The sequence below is a fragment of the Mustela erminea genome, chromosome 9 (assembly GCF_009829155.1).
Source record: "Mustela erminea isolate mMusErm1 chromosome 9, mMusErm1.Pri, whole genome shotgun sequence".
Classification (NCBI taxonomy): Eukaryota; Metazoa; Chordata; class Mammalia; order Carnivora; family Mustelidae; genus Mustela; species Mustela erminea.
Genome location: NC_045622.1, coordinates 59,861,086 through 59,880,856, shown reverse-complemented (window position 1 = coordinate 59,880,856; position 19,771 = coordinate 59,861,086). Strand labels below are relative to the sequence as shown.

At 40.5% G+C, this 19,771-nt stretch overlaps 2 protein-coding genes and 1 pseudogene across 2 annotated transcripts; all 3 read right to left on the bottom strand.

Annotated features, from left to right (window-relative positions):
- On the bottom strand, positions 1-954 carry LOC116598091 (annotated as a pseudogene).
- A 6,138-nt stretch (positions 955-7,092) lies between these two features.
- Positions 7,093-8,031, bottom strand: LOC116599798 (olfactory receptor 51I1-like). The gene has a single exon (XM_032359772.1). It carries the CDS (start codon positions 8,029-8,031, stop codon positions 7,093-7,095), a length of 939 nt encoding a protein of 312 aa, XP_032215663.1.
- A 5,340-nt stretch (positions 8,032-13,371) lies between these two features.
- On the bottom strand, positions 13,372-14,315 carry LOC116599461 (olfactory receptor 51L1-like). Its single transcript, XM_032359313.1, is given in 2 exon segments — positions 13,372-13,442; positions 13,445-14,315. Coding segments are annotated over 2 exon segments (942 nt in total).
- Between the last annotated feature and the right edge of the window lie 5,456 nt (positions 14,316-19,771).

Below are 19,771 nucleotides of genomic sequence, written 5' to 3'. Positions count from 1 at the left end.
CTAAACTCTGGCTCTTTTCTGGAAGAGCATTCGGACAATGCCATGATGGATCTCTTTGGTCTTAATGCTATAGACAATAGGGTTGATAACAGGTGGGAAAAAGAGATAAGCATTGGCCATCATAGCATGAACCAAAGGGGAGACATGGAGTCCAAAGCGATGCACCATAGATAAACCAATCATAGGCACGTAGTAAGCAAGCACAGCACAGACATGTGATCCACATGTATTGAGTGCCTTCCTCCGCCCCTCCCCAGTGGTGATACTCAGTACAGTGTGGAGTATCAGCCCATAGGAAACCACAATAAGTAGTGAATCCAGCCCAAAAGTGGAGGTAACAATGAAAAGCCCATAGATATTGTTGATAGAAACATCTCCACAAGGTAGGTGGATAAGGTTGGGGTGGAGGCAATAGGAATGGGAGAGGACATTATGGCCACAGAAGGGCAAGTTCCTTAAGAGCATGGGCAATGGGGCCATGAGAATAATACTTTTCAGCCCCATGATAATTCCTGTGCCAAAGATACGGGGAAGGGTGAGGATGGTTGTGTAGTGCAGTGGGTTATAGATGGCCACAAATCGATCCACAGACATGGCCAGCAACACTGCTGACTCCAAAATGGAGAAAGAATGGATGAAGAACATCTGAAAAAGGCAGGCATCAAAAGTAATCTCAGTGATGCCAACAAGGAAGATGCCTAGCACTGTGGGAAGAGTAGATGCAGAGACACCAACCTCAGCCAGTGCTAACATGGCAAGAAAGAGGTACATGGGCTGGTGCAGGGCAGGGTCTGTTCTGATGACATGAAGAATAGTGCCATTCCCAAGGAAGATGATAATGTACATCAGGCAGAAGGGGATGGATATCCAGATGTGCTCTGTCTCCAGCCCTGGGATGCCAACCAGAATGAACATTGTAGGTAAGAACTCCAAAGAGCTATTGGAGTTCTTCATGTTGAAATCTCATCCCATGGGACCTTAAAAATTAGAAACAAGCTAGTGAGATCACATTATAATGGAGAAAGACTTCTGGACTCTGTGGAAGGGAAGAAGAAAACAAAGTTTAGAGATTCAGGTGGCCATAGGTCTCCTGCCAGAAATTGACAAGATGGCCACCATCAGGAAATGCACAGGATTAAGGGGATTACAGTCTTCATCAGAGTAAAGTTTAAAGCTGAAAGAAAATTATCCCTCTAAATTGTACTTCACTTTGGATCTGCCAAGGGAAAAGTGTCTGTCTTGTCTTGCAGTGCCGCTGCTTTGGTCTCAGAAAGCTGCTGGGGAGAAAGGCATGTGTAGGCAATCTCAGTTTTAAGGTATGGAGTAATGTCAGGAATAGGTGGACAAAGATGTTGATAAATATGGATGTAACACAAGCAGCACGGTACATGAAAACAAATATCTGTGGAATGAATGTAGACATGTGGAATAATTGAGGTCCAAAGCAAGGCTAACAAGTGGCAGTGAAGAGCCTGGAGCAAATGGTTGGAAAATAAACTAGAAAACAATGGGGTATGAATTCACCCTAGGTTTAGCTGTTCTGTGCTTTGAAAGGACTAGGAAGCAACTGAAAAGATGATGTGTAAAGGATAGAATGAGTCAAGAACCAAGGCTGAAGGATTTGCATGCAGACTTTAAAGTTCATGAAAATATTCTGTCACCATAATATACACAATCTCTTAACTCGCAGCTCTCCAGGACAACTTACCTGATCCATTGGACCTTCTTTCTGACTCAGACACACCTGTGATACGCTGCAACAACAACACTGGGAACCTAAACAGACTTTCAAGGAAGATTGTCTTGGGCAGGGGGGGAAGGCACCAGAGAGGAGGAGAAAAACACCTCTCTAAAGTGTCTAAAGGGATATTTTAAGCTCAGCTCTATCTGGGATGTCACCAGGTGTAACAGTAGAATTCTGAATTCTGGGATGACAGGGCAGGAAGAACCTCTGGAGAGGTATTTTCAATTAACTCATCCAAACACACACACACACACACACACACACACACACACACACACACACACACATGCTCCTGCTCACACACTTGCATATGCAATAATTTCCACACATGCTGAAATCTTGTCTTCATCTTCTCTGATGAGGATTCCTCACTCAGCCACTGCTGAGCTTTAGGGACCTCACTATTATATGCTGGTTGTTATTTAGTTCTTTGCAGGTTAAGTCAAGAACTAACATAAGTAAAAATTAATATACATGGGTGACTTACTTTATTAAACTCATTGCATTAGATTTACAAACGTGGTGGAGTTTACTACTACAAGCACAGTTATACAGTATTTTGTGGGAGAAGGGCACACAGACATAACCAACTTCATACTGAACCCATTAAACAACTTGTCAGGGACAAGTTACTGACCTCAAGACATGACGACACATATTGGAACGTCCCATGGCTGGGGACTTGGAGGACACTAACATTTACCAATAGCTATGGAGAGCTTCTTTTCTCCCTTCTCTGCCCAAAGCCCGATGCATCTTTCTTAACCTTTACAGTGGACCGAAGTTGGTCTGCCTCTGGGTCCAGCAGCTGTTTCTTCTGTGTGAGGCCTCATTGCACTCTTGATTCCACTGCTGCCTATTTCTAGTTTATGCCACTCTGATGACTTGATATTGGAAGAAACAAATCTTGAGGGAGACTTGAAGCTAGGATCTATCCTCTCCTGTTATCAGCAGCCTTCTCTGGCTCTCCTTGTGCTTTTCTCTCTCTCTCTCTCTCTTTTTATCCCTTTTACTTCTTTGCATCCTTTTTGTCCTGGTCCTTCAAAATCTCCCCAGCCAAGCAAGGCTCCTTTAAGAGCCTTCAAAGTCTCCTTTAAAATTGTATTAAAAGGCAATAATTCCCCTCAGCTTCAGATTCATATGACAAGGACATTTCCAGTTTGAGGAGGAAAAAGGGGATTGTTTAATCCAAAGCCTAATGTAATACACAGTGGAACACCACAGGTCAGCAGAGAGAGAGGAGAGAACAGCACAGTAAATACTACACTCCTGGAAGTGGGCAGAAGTGGAAGTGAATGCTGTGTGCAGGACAACTCTACCTACTTAAAAGTTAGGAAACTCCTTTATTTTTAAAGACAGAGGTGTTGATACGTACCTCAGAATGGCTCTGAGCATTGAACGGGAACCTTTAGCAACCAGTGACTATCAGCATCCCCACACTTCCTGCCTCGTTTCTCAGTTATCCTCAGAAGGGATCAGTCAAATTCAAATTGTCCCCAAATTTCTATTAATAATGATCTTTCCTGTTGGAGAGGGACTGGTTCCCTGAGGAGGAGTGCCCAGATAATTTCATCACTCCTTCTCAAGGGCCCTTAGAGGAACCAGGCAATGGCAGAGTCAAAACATATTTGAGATGAGCATAAACATCTACTACAAGAATAAAATAATTAATATATGTAAATTGTGTATAAAAGGGTCTGACTTATAAAAAGTACATTATAAGGGTTAGCTATTATTCTAACAATTATAGAACAATTTGTATCTTGGAGAAATAATGTATTAATTTACTTACAATGGTCATCGGCTGCCACTTTTATAAACATGTAGATAATGAGTAAGGAACAGGGCACAGAGGTTATGGTATTCATAAAATATCAAAGGTGTTTAATAAAAGGACATGATGAAATTCAAGAGGTTAAGCTCTTGTGAGAAAGGTTTCAGATTGGTTTGGGGGCAGGGGAGGGGAAGATTGATCAGACAGATCACCAGCTTAAGATGACTAGAGAGAACTGGCAGAGCGAGCCTTTCCAGACCAGGGTTAAAGAGGATTTAAAATCGCTGAACCAAACTTGAGTTTCAATTATTTGTGGATGGCTGGTTCATTGGCTAATTTTCTGACCAGCAAGGGGAAAAAAAATCAATCTATCTATCTATCATCTATCTATCTATCTATCTATCTATCTATCTATCTATCTTGGCTTCAAAATCCACCATGACTCATTTTTATAGGACTTTTAAAAGTTCTTAAAATAAACTTCTTGTGCTGCTGGTTTAACCAGAGAGAAGAGAGTTTTGTGTGATTGGTGTGCAAATGCATTAAATGATATGTAGGTAGATGAGATTCAGATATGTATGAAGTCAGCAGTGAGCTGACAGACTCGGAGAGAATGCAGGGACTGAGGGAGACATGGCCTTATCAAAGTCAAATAAATCTAGTGTAAGTAAGAAAATAAGGAATTGGAAGTTAAGTATCTGCAGTCAGAAAATAGGCTTGTAGAGGTCAGGAGACACCATGGAGTGAGCAACATGGAATTGAATTAAACCCACTGACACTGAAGATGAGAAGCTAGATAGAATGTATTTATTAACTATTTTTCTCAAGTAAGGACACCCCATACCTTTCTCAGAAAGACACATTTCAGATCATTGCAACTAATGGAATGGGCAATATTTCCAATATTTCCATGAGAAATATTTACCCTCAAATTTTGTTTTCAGTTTTGTTGCAACTTTTATATAAAAATCTTGCTGAGGTAAATATATTTTAGATGAGGCACTGGGATGGGATTATGATTTTAAAAGTTAAGACTGTAATTTTCTACCAAAAAACCAGAAATTATATAATCTGTATTTCATATAAGGCTGAGAATGTTGGAGTGTCAGACAGAGTATACTTTTGGAACTCCGTATAGCACATAAAGTTTTTCTATACCAAATTGAAATGAGTGAAATCCTAAAACTTTACAAATGCATTTGTGCCATGTGTAAGAATTTAATTTTATGTAAATTATGTGCATTTTAAAGATGATAATTTAATCATATATTCTCTTACTTTAGCCAAAACGATCTATCATAGATTTATCTATCATTTTGTCTATCTTTAAGATAAAAGCTTCTTTTAAAAAAATTATTTTCATTTTCATTGCTTTTGTTTTTTGAAAGCATTCCGTAATTTTGCTTTTGACAAAAATGAAAATGCCATCAATGGGACAATGGTGAGATACCTCTTATCTTAAAAAGGAAATCAGGTCTTTTGGACCTGATGAGGTTGGTTGGACCCACGGGTTTGGGTTGCGATAGATTAAAGCAAATGAACAAACCAACCAACCTAAAACAAAAGCAAAACCAAACCTATTTTCAAACTTTCTTCCAAATGCAATCATATCTCACATACCATATCTAAAATATTACCATAGTTTTTCTATATATGATTAAGATTAAACCACACATGCATTTGTCAAGAGTCTCCCAAATGTTACTGGGAATGTTTAATTAAACGCATGTGCTGGGACTGAGGATGGATTTTGCGTTGAGACCACTGATGTTTTACCAAGAAGTTAAAGGGCTTAGCATCTGCCAGGAGCATATCTTTTGACTTTAGAAAGAGAACCTGAAAAAGTAAGAGTGGGAGAAAAATGATAGTCAATGCAGAAAACAGAGGGGAAAGAAAGAATACTAGGGATACAGTGTCATCAAATGGGATTCATGCATACAGAAAATTACAAGGTCAGGGAAGTATTTGTTGACTTGTATTAATTCACTCAATGATTAATTTGTTCATCACCAAGCATTTATCAAATAGTATATTCCAAGTGAACAAAAAGACAACGTCCTACCTTACTGAACTTAATATGTACTGGATGTAGGAAAATAAAACAGTACAAAACAGTATAAAGACAATTACTTGATTACAATTGTGATGTACAGTATGAGACAACAAGAATTCGAGTGGGGGGACAGCTCCTCTCATGAGAGGGAGAGAGACATTTGTAAATCCAGGTCCCTACAAGGAAAACACGCCTCTCAGAATCTGCCCCTCCCATGTTTCCCTACTAATACTCCAGGTGCAAAGACTTCAACTTAGCACATCTTCTGGAATTTCACATTTCAAATTCTCAGGATGACTAAGCATATTTAGCATTAGCAAATTGTGCTCTCTACTTTCCACTTCATCATCTCAATGTCCATGTCAATAGATTTTTTTCAATGAGGGCTTTGGAGGAAGAATTAGTTCTATTCCTCCCTTCATATTCCTCAAGAACAATACAGATTCCTGATTTACAAAATTATTCCTTCTGGGCTTATTCTCAATTTTAGGGCTTTGTTCTTAGTATCTAGTTTGCTTCTAATTGTTCTAAGGTTTGAACAGTTTTTTAGTGTGTGTGTGTATATATATATATATATATATATATATATATATATGCACACAGCTGTATACATATAACTGTATATTTTTATAATGAAGGAAAATGTGGAATGCCTTATTTTTTAAAAATAGGTCAAGGAAGAATTCCATTTGTTCTTCTCTTCACCATCACAGTCTCTACCAAAAGAAGCTATTATTATTATCAATGTAGCATGTATTTTTGAATACATAAACTGATATTTATATGATTAAATTGTTTTATAAAAAGTGTTATCAAATATGTGAGTGTGCACCTTGCTATCTCTTGCTTAAACTTTGAATGCTTATCAATCTGTCTTTTTTTATGCTGTGGAATACTCCATTTGTGGGCTGATATCAAGTCATTTAACTATTTACTTATTGATGGCCAGTCAGGATTCTTTTTATTATTACTATTATATTATTTCAAACATTGCTGAAGTGAAGATTCTTTTTTTTTTTTTTTAAGATTTTATTTATTTGACAGAGAGACAGCCAGAGAGGGAACACAAGCAGGGCAAGTGGGAGAGGGAGAATCAGGGAGCCCCATGCGGGGCTCCATCCCTGGACCCTGGGAACACGACCCAAGCCAAAGGCAGATGTTTAACAACTGAGCCACCCAGGCACCCCTGAAGTGAAAATTCTTATTCAAGTCTCTCTGTTCATAAACAAACCTCAGAGTATAAATCTAGGGCAGTGCTAAGAACTGGAATTTCTGGATGAAAGAGTAGATGCATTTTTAAGCTGACACATGTAACAAAGGAGCTGACAAAATACTATACAATAGAGATTTAGATTATGACCTCTTGTGTATGAAATATGAATTCTCAATACATTCATCAACATGCAGCCTTATCAAGCTTTCTAACTTTGAGAAGGTGATGAGCGTCCTGTGCTTCCCTGGACTACTTTTGGTGATGAAAAGGACTGGCTCGTGGATGACATCTCACTGGCCTTAACCCCGTTATTGCTTTCTTGGAAGAAAGAGTTGGATTAACCCCTGGCGAATCTGCTTTGTCTTAACACTGTAGATGATGGGGTTGAGCACAGGAGGCACCAGAAGGTAGACATTGGCCAGGAGTAGACGGATCGCAGGGGCCGCGTGCTTCACGAAGCGGTGCACGAGAGCCACGCTGATCATGGGCACATAGTACACAAGCACGGCACAGATATGTGACACGCATGTGTTAAGGGCCTTCCGCCGCCCCTCCCCAGAGGTAATGCCCAGCACCGTGTAGAGGATCAGTACGTAAGAGAGGACAATGAGAAGCGAGTCCAACCCAAAAGTAGAAGTAACAATGCAAAGCCCCAGAATGCTGTTGGGACGTGTATCTCCGCAGGGCAGCTGGATTAGATCTGAGTGAAGGCAGTAGGAGTGGGAGAGGACGTTGTGGCCACAGAAGGGCAGACGTTTCAGGAGGAAGGGCAGTGGGAACATAAGTATCACACTCTTCAGTCCAAGTGTAGCACCAGCAGCAGCAATACGGGATCTGGTCAGGATGGCGTTGTACCTCAGTGGCTTGTAGATGGCCACAAAGCGGTCCACAGACATGGCCAGCAGAACTCCAGACTCCATGATGGAAAATGAATGTATGGAGAACATCTGCAAAAGGCAGGCTTCAAAGCAGATCTCATTGGCACCAAAAAGGAAGATGCCCAACACTGTGGGCATGGTAGACGCAGAGACACCAAGTTCTGCAAAGGCCAGCATAGCTAGGAAAAGGTACATTGGCTGGTGCAGAATGGTGTTTTTCCTGATCACTGCCAGGACCAGGCTATTGCCCACAAATGCCACGAGATATATGGAGCAGAATGGGAAGATAAACCAAGGGTACAGGGCCTCCAGACCAGGGAGACCAGTCAGCAGGAAATATTTGGGGTTGAATTTACTGCTGTTGAACATTTTCCTATGGAGTCTGAGTATTTTGACTTGGGCGGGTGCCAGAGACACAACCTGGGGTGAGACACATGAAGTTATTAGAAGCTAAGAGAGCCTGCAATTTCCTCTGCCTCATATGATCTGCCAACTTAGGTCCCTCCTCTCATTCATGACCAGTTCCTTTGGTCTTTGATGGGAAACAAAAATGTGGAATCATACTTGCAAATAAGCTTATCTCTAGAATAAGGGAATCTGGTAGAATATTTTATCACTCATATTTAAAACTAATCTCCACTGTGGTTTCACTGTGTTTATCTGGTAGGAATTGAATGTTTTCCATGTTTTTATCAAGACATGGCAATGTGTAGTTTTAAAAAGACATCATCGGAAAGACACTAACACAAAGAAAGCTATAATCTGTTAGACATTCTCTAAATTCCCTGTTAAAGAATGTTGGATTTTAAGTAATTACTGGGTACAGGGGTTAGAATAAAACTACTTCAAAGTTAATAGAGAATTGCTCAGGAGATAAAGATTCTAAATGCCCATATCTGCCACTCCGAGCAGCACTGAAGAATGTTCTCCACTGGAGACACAGACTTATGTAGTTTTACCAGATAAAACAGCTCTAAAATGGTCTCCATGTTATTTCTACAGCCTTCTGGATGATCACTTTGGCTTTTACCCACAGTGGGGTAGAGCACACAAAGGTTAATGAAGAGAAATACTTTGCCCACTGGAATTCCTATTAATGGAAAGAAGTATTCTGCCCAATGGAGAATTGCTTTCCCATTGTCAATCCACACACAGCATGCTTAATCAATACTTACTGTGGTCTATGGGAAAGATGGGCAGTAGTCCCAGAGTTGTCCCTTCAGACCAAGTTTTTGAAACTGCACATATAAAAACAAAAGCTTTTTATTAAAAGATTTTTTCTTATTTATATATTTATTTATTTGGTTGGTTGTGGGTGGAGTTTGGGAGTGAGGGGGAGAGAACTGGGGGATGGGCAGAAGGAGAAAGAGAATCCCAAGCAGATTCCCTGAAGAGTGTGGAGCCTGACAAAGGGCTTGATCTCATGACCCGGAGATCATTATCTGAGCCAAAACCAAAAGTTAGACACTTAACTGACCCGGGCACCCCCAAAGCAAGTCTTTTTATTCATGATGGTCCACTTCAATAGTGCTGATGACTTCTGAAAGCCTGTCTGGAAAGCCAACCTATATAGGAAACTGATTTTAAAATGCCTGGTGCCCCTGGCACTTCAAAATGGTCTGGTGGAGAAGAAGTCAGTGGCATCTGAACGTCATCCATCAATTTAAAATAGTAAGAGGAATGGTGATTTTTGTTCCCTGCACTGTTTAAGATAGAGGAAAACTCTTTACATCCCATGCAGACATCCTTTTTGAATGGCACACTTCTTAATGACAACAAAACGCCTGTGAAATCTACCTGCTTAACTTGACTTGTCTGCAAATCCTGACACACCCTAACTCCTCTTTTCCATCCTGGTCATTCTTATGACTTTTGTTTTGCTTTTTGTTGTTGTTTACTTTGTTTTTCTTTTTCTGCCTTCCCTTTCTTAAGTACTTCAGCATATAGCTCAAATAAAAGTTGTGTTTTAAAACAAATGCAGAGGGGCGCCTGGGTGGCTCAGTGGGTTAAGCCGCTGCCTTCGGCTCAGGTCATGATCTCGGGGTCCTGGGATCGAGTCCCGCATCGGGCTCTCTGCTCAGCAGGGAGCCTGCTTCCTCCTCTCTCTCTCTCTCTGCCTCTCTGCCTACTTGTGATCTCTCTCTGTCAAATAAATAAAATAAAATCTTTAAAAAAAATAAATAAAACAAATGCAGGGATGCCTGAATGGCTCAGTTGGTTAAGCCTCTGTCTTTGGCTCAGGTCATGATCCTAGGGTCCTGGGATCAAGTCCAGCATTGGGCTCCTTGCTCAGTGGGAAGCCTGCTTCTCTCTCTGCCTCTGCCTGACACTCTGCCTGCTTGTGCTTGCTCTCCTTCTCTCTGACAAATAAATAAATAAATAAAAATCTTAAAACAAAAAACAAATACAACCTGCACTGCTGTTTGAGAGCATCTGCCTCAGATGTCAATCCTGTGATGTCTTTCTCATTTGGGCATGTGGTTAACCACTTTCTGCAGTAGCACCTTCCCCTAATCTATCACTCTGTCCCCTGTGTTTCTGTTTAGTTTTTTGTGTGCCTTCTCCTAATTGTTCATAAGCTCTTCCAAAGAAGACATGGAGCCTATATTTTGAGCATGTCACCAGGGCTTAATAAAAGGGAAGGGGTACAGGGAGGCAGGGAACAATAAAGAAGGTACATATTGATGTATGGTGATTTAGTCTAGGCTGGGAACTTGGGGCAGGAAGCCAGGGAAGAACTTTGTCTTCTTCGATCGAATGAGAGCCTCATTGAAGGCAGAAAAATCATGGAATATCCCTTTACTTCACTGTGTAGGAATTTAAGTAATTAAAATTTAACTACTTAAAATCCATTATTGTAGGAAATCAGAGATCGATGCTAATGAAAGAGGTGTGTGCATTGAGAGGGAAATATTAGAATAAGAGGTTAAAGCCTGACATTTGGTAGGGAAAAGGTAATTCTTACTTAGAATTTGGTAATTTTTACTTAGAATTTACAAGGAAAAAAAACACATTGATTTAGTATGATGTATCAGGTACTGTGGAAGGGTGCCCTATGTTATCTTTGTATAGAGGTGATCTAACTTATCCTCAAAATACTCAAAACGACCTATTCAAACATATATTACAACTTTGGAGAATGAGGAATTGGCATTTTAAGTGACTTGCCAAATCACACTGGTAAAACTGTAGTTAAAAAGGAGAGAAAGGAAGCTTGAACAAAAGAGATACAAGGAAGACCATGGTAACAAATGGGATGGGAGAGGTGATGAGTAAGCTAGATGGGGAGGAAGGACCCTGAAAAGCCCAGGTCAGGGAGGAGCTGGGTTTAAGACTGACCAGGCCCTACAGGCTATGTGGCTGCCTGCCTGGGATGGAGAGGACAAGGACTATTGATTGGCATGGAAGGTAAAGGAGAGGAGAGTGAATAGGTTTAAGAAACAAAGACTTAAAAAGGAATTACATACCTAGTTTTAAAAGATTTGGATTTGGGGAAAAAATGGAGGTTTTCCTGCCCCAGTTTTCCTGAATCAACAGAGAAAGGTTGAATAAAAGAGATCAAGTATTTCTCTGCCACAGTGAGGATTTCTGGATAAAAGACTGTGTCCTACCAGAAGGGGTCTTTCATGATATGAGGGAAGGGGAACATAAAACCTGTGCTGGAAATAAGCTGCATCTCTGAAAGAAAACCCTAGGTTCTGCTCACCTGAACAGATTTCCCATCCTTCTGATCCCATAGACTGGACTTTCAGGCCAACTCACTCCTCCTTTATGCAGGCCCACCTGCCCTTCAAGATAGCTGGTCTCAGACCTGGTCTCTAGCTCACTACCTGGAAGCAGGAGTTGACTGGCCTTCTTCGTTATCATGACTTCAGAACTAGCCTTTTCAATCCCTCAGTTTTGCCAGTCAGTCCCTTGGGTGACACAGGCAAATCAGCCTCAGAAGAATTTGCATCCTGGAGGCATGTAGGAATAATTGGGCCAAGAGCAGAGGAGCCCAGGACATGCCTTCTGGGGTAAAGAGAAGTCAGATTCTAAGAAAATACACAAGATGGGGGTGCCTGGGTGGCTCAGTGGGTTAAGCTGCTGCCTTCGGCTCCGGTCATGGTCTCAGGGTCCTGGGATCAAGCCCCACATCGGGCTCTCTGCTCAGCAGGGTGCCTGCTTCCTCCTCTCTCTCTGCCTGCCTCTCTGCTTGTTTGTGATCTCTCTCTGTCAAATAAGTAAATAAAATCTTAAAAAAAAAAGAAAAAGAAAAGAAAATACACAAGATGTGCATGAGTGTATGGGTGTGTGGATATACATGCCTATGTGAGCATACTTTTATGTGCATTTGCAAGTGTGTAAGTTCATGTGAATGTGCATCTGAAAACGTGTGTGTGCATGTGTGTGCATGTGTGTGTGGATGTATGCCTATCCACATACCCTCATGTAGAATTCTATTTGCAAGTTTGCATGAATCTATGAGCATGTATATCTTCCCATAAATTTATTTACTATTGAATGTACATTCATGTAGGTGTCGATATGACAGAGGTGTATCCTTGAGTCACTAACCCAAGGAAAGGACCCTCATATCTGAATATAAGGTGGAAGTGAATATCCATTCATGTCTGTATATGTGCACGAATGTCTTGCATTTCTCTATAATTTATGTATTGTATGACAGTACGTGGTTTCTTAAAGATACTTCTAAAATACTCTGATAATTGTCTTATATGCTAAACTTTATTGGTGAGTGACATTACTGTGTACTTTGGGGACAGCAGAAATTGTCTTGTACTGAAATGGGCAAAATATGATCTAAGAGACCTGTTGAATTTGCATCTTGCTCTCGTATCTGGGGGTTCTTTCCTTAGGTTATTGACTCAAAGACATACTTCTGTCATATCACTACCTACAGATCTGACACACTGTCAACCCCATTTTTTCTCATCCTGGTTATAAATTAGGGTCTGTTTATTTATTTTTTTTTTGAGAGAGAGAGTGAGAGAGAGCACACATAAGTTGGGGTCACACAGGGAGAGGAAAAGAGAATCCTAAATACACTCCATGCCCAATGTGGAGCCAGACTTAGGGTTCAGTTTCACAACCCTGAGATCAAAATCTTAGCCAAAATCAAAGGTCAGACACTTAAATGCCTGAGCCACCCAGGCATCCTATAAATTATGCTTTTATGCCTCCCCTCGATTTAGTTCTGTCCCAGACTATGATATGGACCAAAAATGCAACATTGGAAAATTCCCCTTAGATACACACTAAAGTTATCCCTGATAAGTGTATATTACAGAATTATTATATTTTAAAGAAATATACTCATTTGTTTAAAGAAATAAACTCATTTGTTAATCCAAAGAATCTGAAGTGAAGATTTAAGTCTCCACATCATCAGAGTAACTTATCACTAATGATATTATTATGGAATTAGAGTTCTACCAAATCAGTAGAGGAGCAAATACAAAAATCACTTTGAACATGTAAACATTTAAGTAAAAAAAAAATTATAATCATTTTTTAATGTAAGAAAGTAGTGGGTGTATATTTATAAGTATATACATGCATAGTAATGAGCATAGACTTTTTTTGATTTAACAGTAGAGTCAAGTCAAACTAAAGTGGGTAAACAGAACTTGCTCTGTGGTATGAAGGCTTAATAAAGAAGCATTAATTCATTCCTTATTTTGAATCACTATATTCATTGCCAGTGTCTCACTGTATCTTCCCCAGTGAAACCATCTTAAGGATGGCCCTGCGGATCTGCTGGGTCTTGATGCTATAGGGTTCATCAGGGGCGGGAAGAGCACAGAGATAGTGCCCATGAGGATGTGCACCAAGGGTGAGGTGTGGTGCCCAAATCTGTGCACGATGGACAGGGCTAGCACAGGCACATAGAAGCAGAGCACAGCCAGGATGTGCAAGACACAAGTGTTGAGGGCCTTTAGCCTCTCCTTGGCAGAGGCGATGGCCAGCACAGTGCGGAGGATGACAGAGTAGGAGATCAGGATGAAAAGGACATCAAAGCCGATGGCCAGCATGATGATGCACAGCCCATAGAGTTTGTTGAAGCATGTGTCCGAGCAGGCCAGGTGGATCATGTCCTGGTGAAGGCAGTAGGCATGAGAGAGTGCCCCTCGGTGACAGTAGTCAAACTTCAGCAGGTTCAGTGAGAGGGCTGCAGTGATGGTGGCACTGTGTATGCCCAACACAGCCCTGGCCAGTGCCACGCGAGGACTGGTGAGCACAGATACATAGTGCAGTGGGAACTGGATGGCTACCAGGTGGTCCAGGGCCATAGCAAAGAGTACGGCTGACTCCATGAAGGAGGAGTGAAGGAAGTGCTGCTGCAGAACACAGGGCACCAGGCCCACCATCTGGACATAAAACCACAGCAGGCCCAACACAGAGGGCAGCGTGGACATGCACAGACCCAAATCTGTCACAGCCAGGATGTCCAGGAAGTAGTACTTGGGCTGCTGGAGAGAAGGGTCAGTTTGTACCAGATGCAAGATGCTAGCATTACTGACGAGGGCCACCAAGTGTCCTACAAAAATGGGTAGTGAGATCCAGTGGTGAGCCCATTCCAGGCCTGGGGAGCCTGTCAGCAGAAATATAGAGAAGCTCGCATTGTCATTTGGTGGAGCAGATGTCCTCATTCTCAAGTCTGTTCTTTCTAGGAAAAGGTGGTAATATATTGAGGGTTACTAGGCCATTAAGCATGAGCACTCCTATCACTGAACACCAGTCCCCTGGGGGCCAGTCGGGCATCTCTGCACACTGTGAACTCAGTGACCTTTTGATAAACTACTGCCCACACAAGCAACCTGTCCTTTTCCTGCTTCCCCTCTTCTTTCTCTTATTCCCAACCAAACCTTTACTTACCTCATGACAGTGAGGTAAGTAAATTTTCTCTACTTTTGTTCTTAACCAGTTGTGAAAGATAGAGCTTGACCTTAACGGAATGCTGTGATTCTCTGAAATTCTGTTACTCCCAAATTGTATGACCCTACCCCTTCAAGCATTTCCTGTAGAATAAATTCTATCTAATTTGTCTAAGCAAGTCAAGAATGCATGTAGAGCGCTTCCTCATTCAGTCTGTTCTCCACTTTATATCCTTATTGCCATTACGAGATTCTGCCCACATGTTCCTAGGATCAGGAGAAGAGATATGCTGCTTTTCTCCAAACTCAACCCCTTTAAAGAACCATGACTCACTCTGCAGTACCTCATCCCTCAAACACCTCAGGTCCCTGGAAAGTCACACTAATTCATCCTACACTATCTATATTTTTGGAGCTGCTACCTTTAATTCCTGGAATTTATTTTCTTTTTCTTTCTTCCTTACTTTTTTTCTTCCTTCCTTCCTAACTTCTTTCCTTTCTTTCTTTGTTTCTCTTTTTCTAGGTTTATTTATTTATTTATTTTAGAGACAAAGCGCACGAGAGGGTGTGCATAGGGGGAGGGGCAGGGGAAGAGAATCTTTTTTTTTTTTTTTTTAAGATTTTATTTATTTGACAGATGGAGATCAGAGAGGCAGAGAGAGAGAGGAGGAAGCAGGCTCCCTCCTGTCAGAAAGCTCAACACGGGGCTTGATCCCAGGACCCAGGACCCTGAGCTGAAGGCAGAGGCTTTAACCCACTGAGCCACCCAGGTGCCCCAAAGGGAGAGAATCTTAAGGAGACTTCCTGATGAGTGGGAAGCCCAACGTGGGGCTTAATCTCATGACCCATGAGATCATGACCTGAGCTAAGACCAAGAGTCAGTTACTTAACTGACTCAGCCACCCAGGCACCCAGGAATTTCATTATTTTCCAAATCAAATTTGAGAGTCCACTGACATGTCTGCTACTTTCTTCCTTCCTTTCCTCCCCTCTTTCTTTCTTTCTTTCTTTTTTTCCCTCCTTCCCTTCCTTCCTTCCTCTTTCTCTCTTTTGTTCTTTCTCTCTCCCTCCCCCTCCCTTTTTCCTTCCTTCCCTCCTTCTTTCCTTTTCTCTCTTTCTCTTTCTTCCTTTCCTTTTCCTTTCTTCCTTCTTTCCTTCATCTCCATGTTTTTAAAGGTTATCTCTCCTCCAAAATCAAGCTGGAGAACTGATACAGATTTAATGAATCAGGGCAACTTATTAGAGTAGTATTTCTGAAATAGGTGTTGCAAAAAAAAGCAGATCAATAGTGTACCTTGAAACAGAAGGAGTAATGACAAAGCTTGTTCCTTGTTCAAACTAGTTTATTAAAAATTAAAAACCGGGGTACCTGGCGAGACGCTCATAAGACAAGCCCTTCTATTCTAGATCTTGCTGTCTGATATAATCTTGCTTCTGTATCCTCATCAGTAAAATAAAGAAGTTGAGCCCATCTGGATGGTATATGTGGCTGAACCAAGTTAAGATTCTGGTGGTGGATGCAGAGAGTTACTTTTCTTGTGGTGTCCAAGACATGCCTTGTATATAAGTTCCCTCGCTTACCAGACCTGCCATCTACCAATCTGGAGTGAACTGCCTCTTTCTTCAGTCTCTCCCTGCCTGCCATGTACCAGGGCCAGTTTCATATCCTAACCAGGAAGCTGCCATGTTTGCAAATAAACACCCAGGAACAAATTCTGGTCTGTTTCTAATCCAAAAGGTCACAGGGAGATAACATACTGCAGATGGCCATAATGCTGGAAGTTGCCCTATCCCATCACCCTACTTATAGACTTTTTAGGTAAGAGGTACCAGAGAGGTCACTGCATTGGCTGCCTCTGCCCATCTGCAACAACTTACTGGTCCTTGTTTTCTGTGGCTTCTTCCCCCAGTCCTGCAGCACTTCTCACTTCCTGCCCCAGCCTCTTCTGACTCAATCAGGATGTCCATCTGCATCTGCTGCAATGGCAGTTATATGGCTCTCTGTCCTTTTCCCTTGGGTCTTAGCCCTCAGAGGAAACTCCTTAGATGGATGTAGATCTGTAAACACCAAAGAGGGATCAGTGTCTTCCCAGAACTTGGTCATTGGGCACCCCATTTATCTTTGATGGAAACTTAGTGACCCTTCAGTACCACCATTAAATACTTTGTCAATCAGATGAGTCTTCATTCTTTTCTCCCACTAGCTGTTATTGTTGCAAGAAAATTTACTGGTTGACCCTCAGTCCTCTTCTCTGTGATCCTCTTTTCCTCCATCCAGCCTCCCTTTGAGACTCTCTTCCCCACCAGGTAGTTACTCATGCTCATTCATTCAGCAAATATCTAGACACTACAAGCTTTGGGACATATACTTAAGTGCAAAGATAAACAAAACAAAACAAAACAAAAACAAAAACAAAAACAAAAACACAATCTCTGCTTTTGAGAAAGTTATTTGTCTTTTGCAGGAGACAAATTTGAAAAATGACTAACTTTTCCTGACAGAGTAAAAAACCAAAAAGATTCACAGGAACTATAAAGATGTTAACAGGTATTCTTTACTAATAGCTCTCACACTGGATCCAACATTCCAGATAGTGAGGGAAACAACGAAGTCTCAGAGTTGACACAAAGCAAGACATTATAAAATCACGTGAATTTCAACTACCTGAAAAATATGTTTTAATTACATAAAAATATGTATTTTACAAACACAATGCTAGCTTCGAGGTCTTAGGGAGACATAAGGATATTGAAAAACATGACAGTTTTGTAAAGAGCTTTGCATGTGGGAGCATAGAATCAGTGCTGGTGCATGGGCCACACAGTTTACACCAAATATTGTCATATGTGTGAACAAATCTAGCTTTGGTGAGTTTTGTAGATTTGTTAGTTTAGTTTTGTTTTGTTTTACTGAAGAGGGGGCTTAAGGGGTTGAAAACATAGACGCTGCATGAGTAAAGAAGTTCTATGAGCTTAAAACTAAAGGAGTTCACTTCTGTACCAAAGAAGTTAAAGAGAAGCTGTGGGATTGTGTAGTTTTTTTTCGTTTGTTTCTTTGTTTGTTTGTTTTTACTTGAACTTCTTTCAGCAATGCAGGCCCTTGTCTTGAATAGAGAGGAGGTCCAGCACGAGCACAGGTGCTGAGGTAACTCTGTGACCAAACAGAAAAAGATAAATCCTCATCCTCAGGGAGCGTACATTCTAAAAACTTTATTTTTCCTTTACAGTTATTTCAGTAGGATAGATTTCTAGAAGTCGTGCTTCTGAGACACAGGATCTGAATACATTTAAGTCTTTCAGTGCATCTTGCTTTCTATAAAAGACAAATTGAATTATGCTCTCACACAAGTATATGGAAATCCCTTTTTCACTTCATGCCTGATTATGAACTTTTAATATTTGTTTATTAACAAGATTAAAATTTTTAATTTGTATTTTAAATTCCAGAAAGGTAGGAGTTTTAAAATATCATTATCTGTTTGTATTTTCTCATTTTGAAAAGAAATTTAGATGGTAGTGACCTATTTGTTGATAAGTGGTAAAAATGGGACTTAAACTGTAATCTAAATCCACATTCTACATTCTCCTTCAGTATGCCTTCCATTCAGTATGGGAAAATCATTTTGAGACTCACAGCTGCTATTTTGTGGTGTAGCCTGCTATTGGACTTCCATTAAAGCTCAGAATGGAACCCATGTAAAAGGGGTGCCTGACTTTAGGACTGGAAAGACTCTAGTGCTCCCTAGGGCCTCCTAAGCCTAAACAGCTGGTATTCCAAAGGCCTTCCAAATGCACGCACGTGCACACACAAGCACGCACACAGGATACCACACAAACACAAGAACATTTATATCCAGTTTTAGAATTTGGGAATTTTGATACCTGCTAAACTGGTTTCTTATTTATATTTATTTTCTGTTTGCCTGGTCAAAATGGAAAGAGAAATGGTGGTGGCAGCAGACCAGACAAAGATCCTCAGATATAATTGCTCTTGTGAAAGATATTATTAAAAACAGCTAGGAAAGACTGAATTACTCAAAACACGGTGCTAGCCAAATTTCTTATCCATTGTGGAAGATAAAATTTGATCCTTAGCCTATAGTATACATAAAAATGTATTAAAGATACAAATGTTAAGAGGAAAACTTGAAAAAAAAATTTTTTAATCTCCCCAATTTATTTATTTATTTAATTTATTTATTTTCAGCATAACATTCATTGTTTTTGCACCACACCCGGTGCTCCATGCAATCCGTGCCCTCTCTAATACCCACCACCTTGTTCCCCCATCCTCCCACCCCCTGCCCCTTCAAAACCCTCAGATTGTTTTTCAGAGTCCATAGTCTCTCATGATTCACCTCCCCTTCCAATTTCCCCCAACTCCCCTCTCCTCTCTAATTCCCCTTGTCCTCCATGCCATTTGTTATGCTCCACAAATAAGTGAAACCATATGATAATTGACTCTCTCTGCTTGACTTATTTCACTCAGCATAGTCTCTTCCAGTCCAGTCCATGTTGCTACAAAAGTTGGGTATTCATCCTTTCTGATGGAGGCATAATCCATATGGATTCCTTTTAAAATTTCACTTTGTACTTTTGTTTGTATTTAAATAGGAGATTACTTTAATTGTAAAATATAGAGAATGATATAATATCCACCTGAGTAAGTGTACATCTCTAGGCTTACCCAGTTTTAACAAATCTTAACATTTTGCTTATTTGCCTCAGATTTTGCCTCTATTTTTTTGATAGAATTAAAACCTTCCATGTAACATGGCTCACTTGATTTATTTCTTTCTTTCCCTAGAGCTTTTTTCAGAGTTTACCAATCTCCACATAGTTTTTAATTTTTCCTGCATATATGTTTGAAAATATGTGTGAATGTGGGTGTATATATGTGTGTATATTTATATTTATGATATGTATTTTTCCAGTTTTGCTAAATTTATTGGTGAAATACATGGTGAAATACTCTTTGTTATTTCTTTTCCAAATTTCTTGTCAAGATGAACGTGTTTTCAGATATTTATTGGCATATTTGTTTTTTGTGTAGGTGCATTGCCTTTTCCTATCTTTGCTTAATTTCTTATTGGATTTTCTGTCTTTTAAATTTTTTACTAACTTAAAGAGGTTCTTCACATATTCTGAACATTAAACATCAGTTGTCCATATAGATACCTATTGCAGATTTCACCTCTGAGTCTGATTTGTGTTGTCTATTTGTTTTTGGT

Coding starts and splice junctions, on each gene's coding strand:
- LOC116599798 (XM_032359772.1), bottom strand. CDS start 8,031: ATGTTCAACAGCAGTAAATTCAACCCCAAATATTTCCTGCTGACTGGT.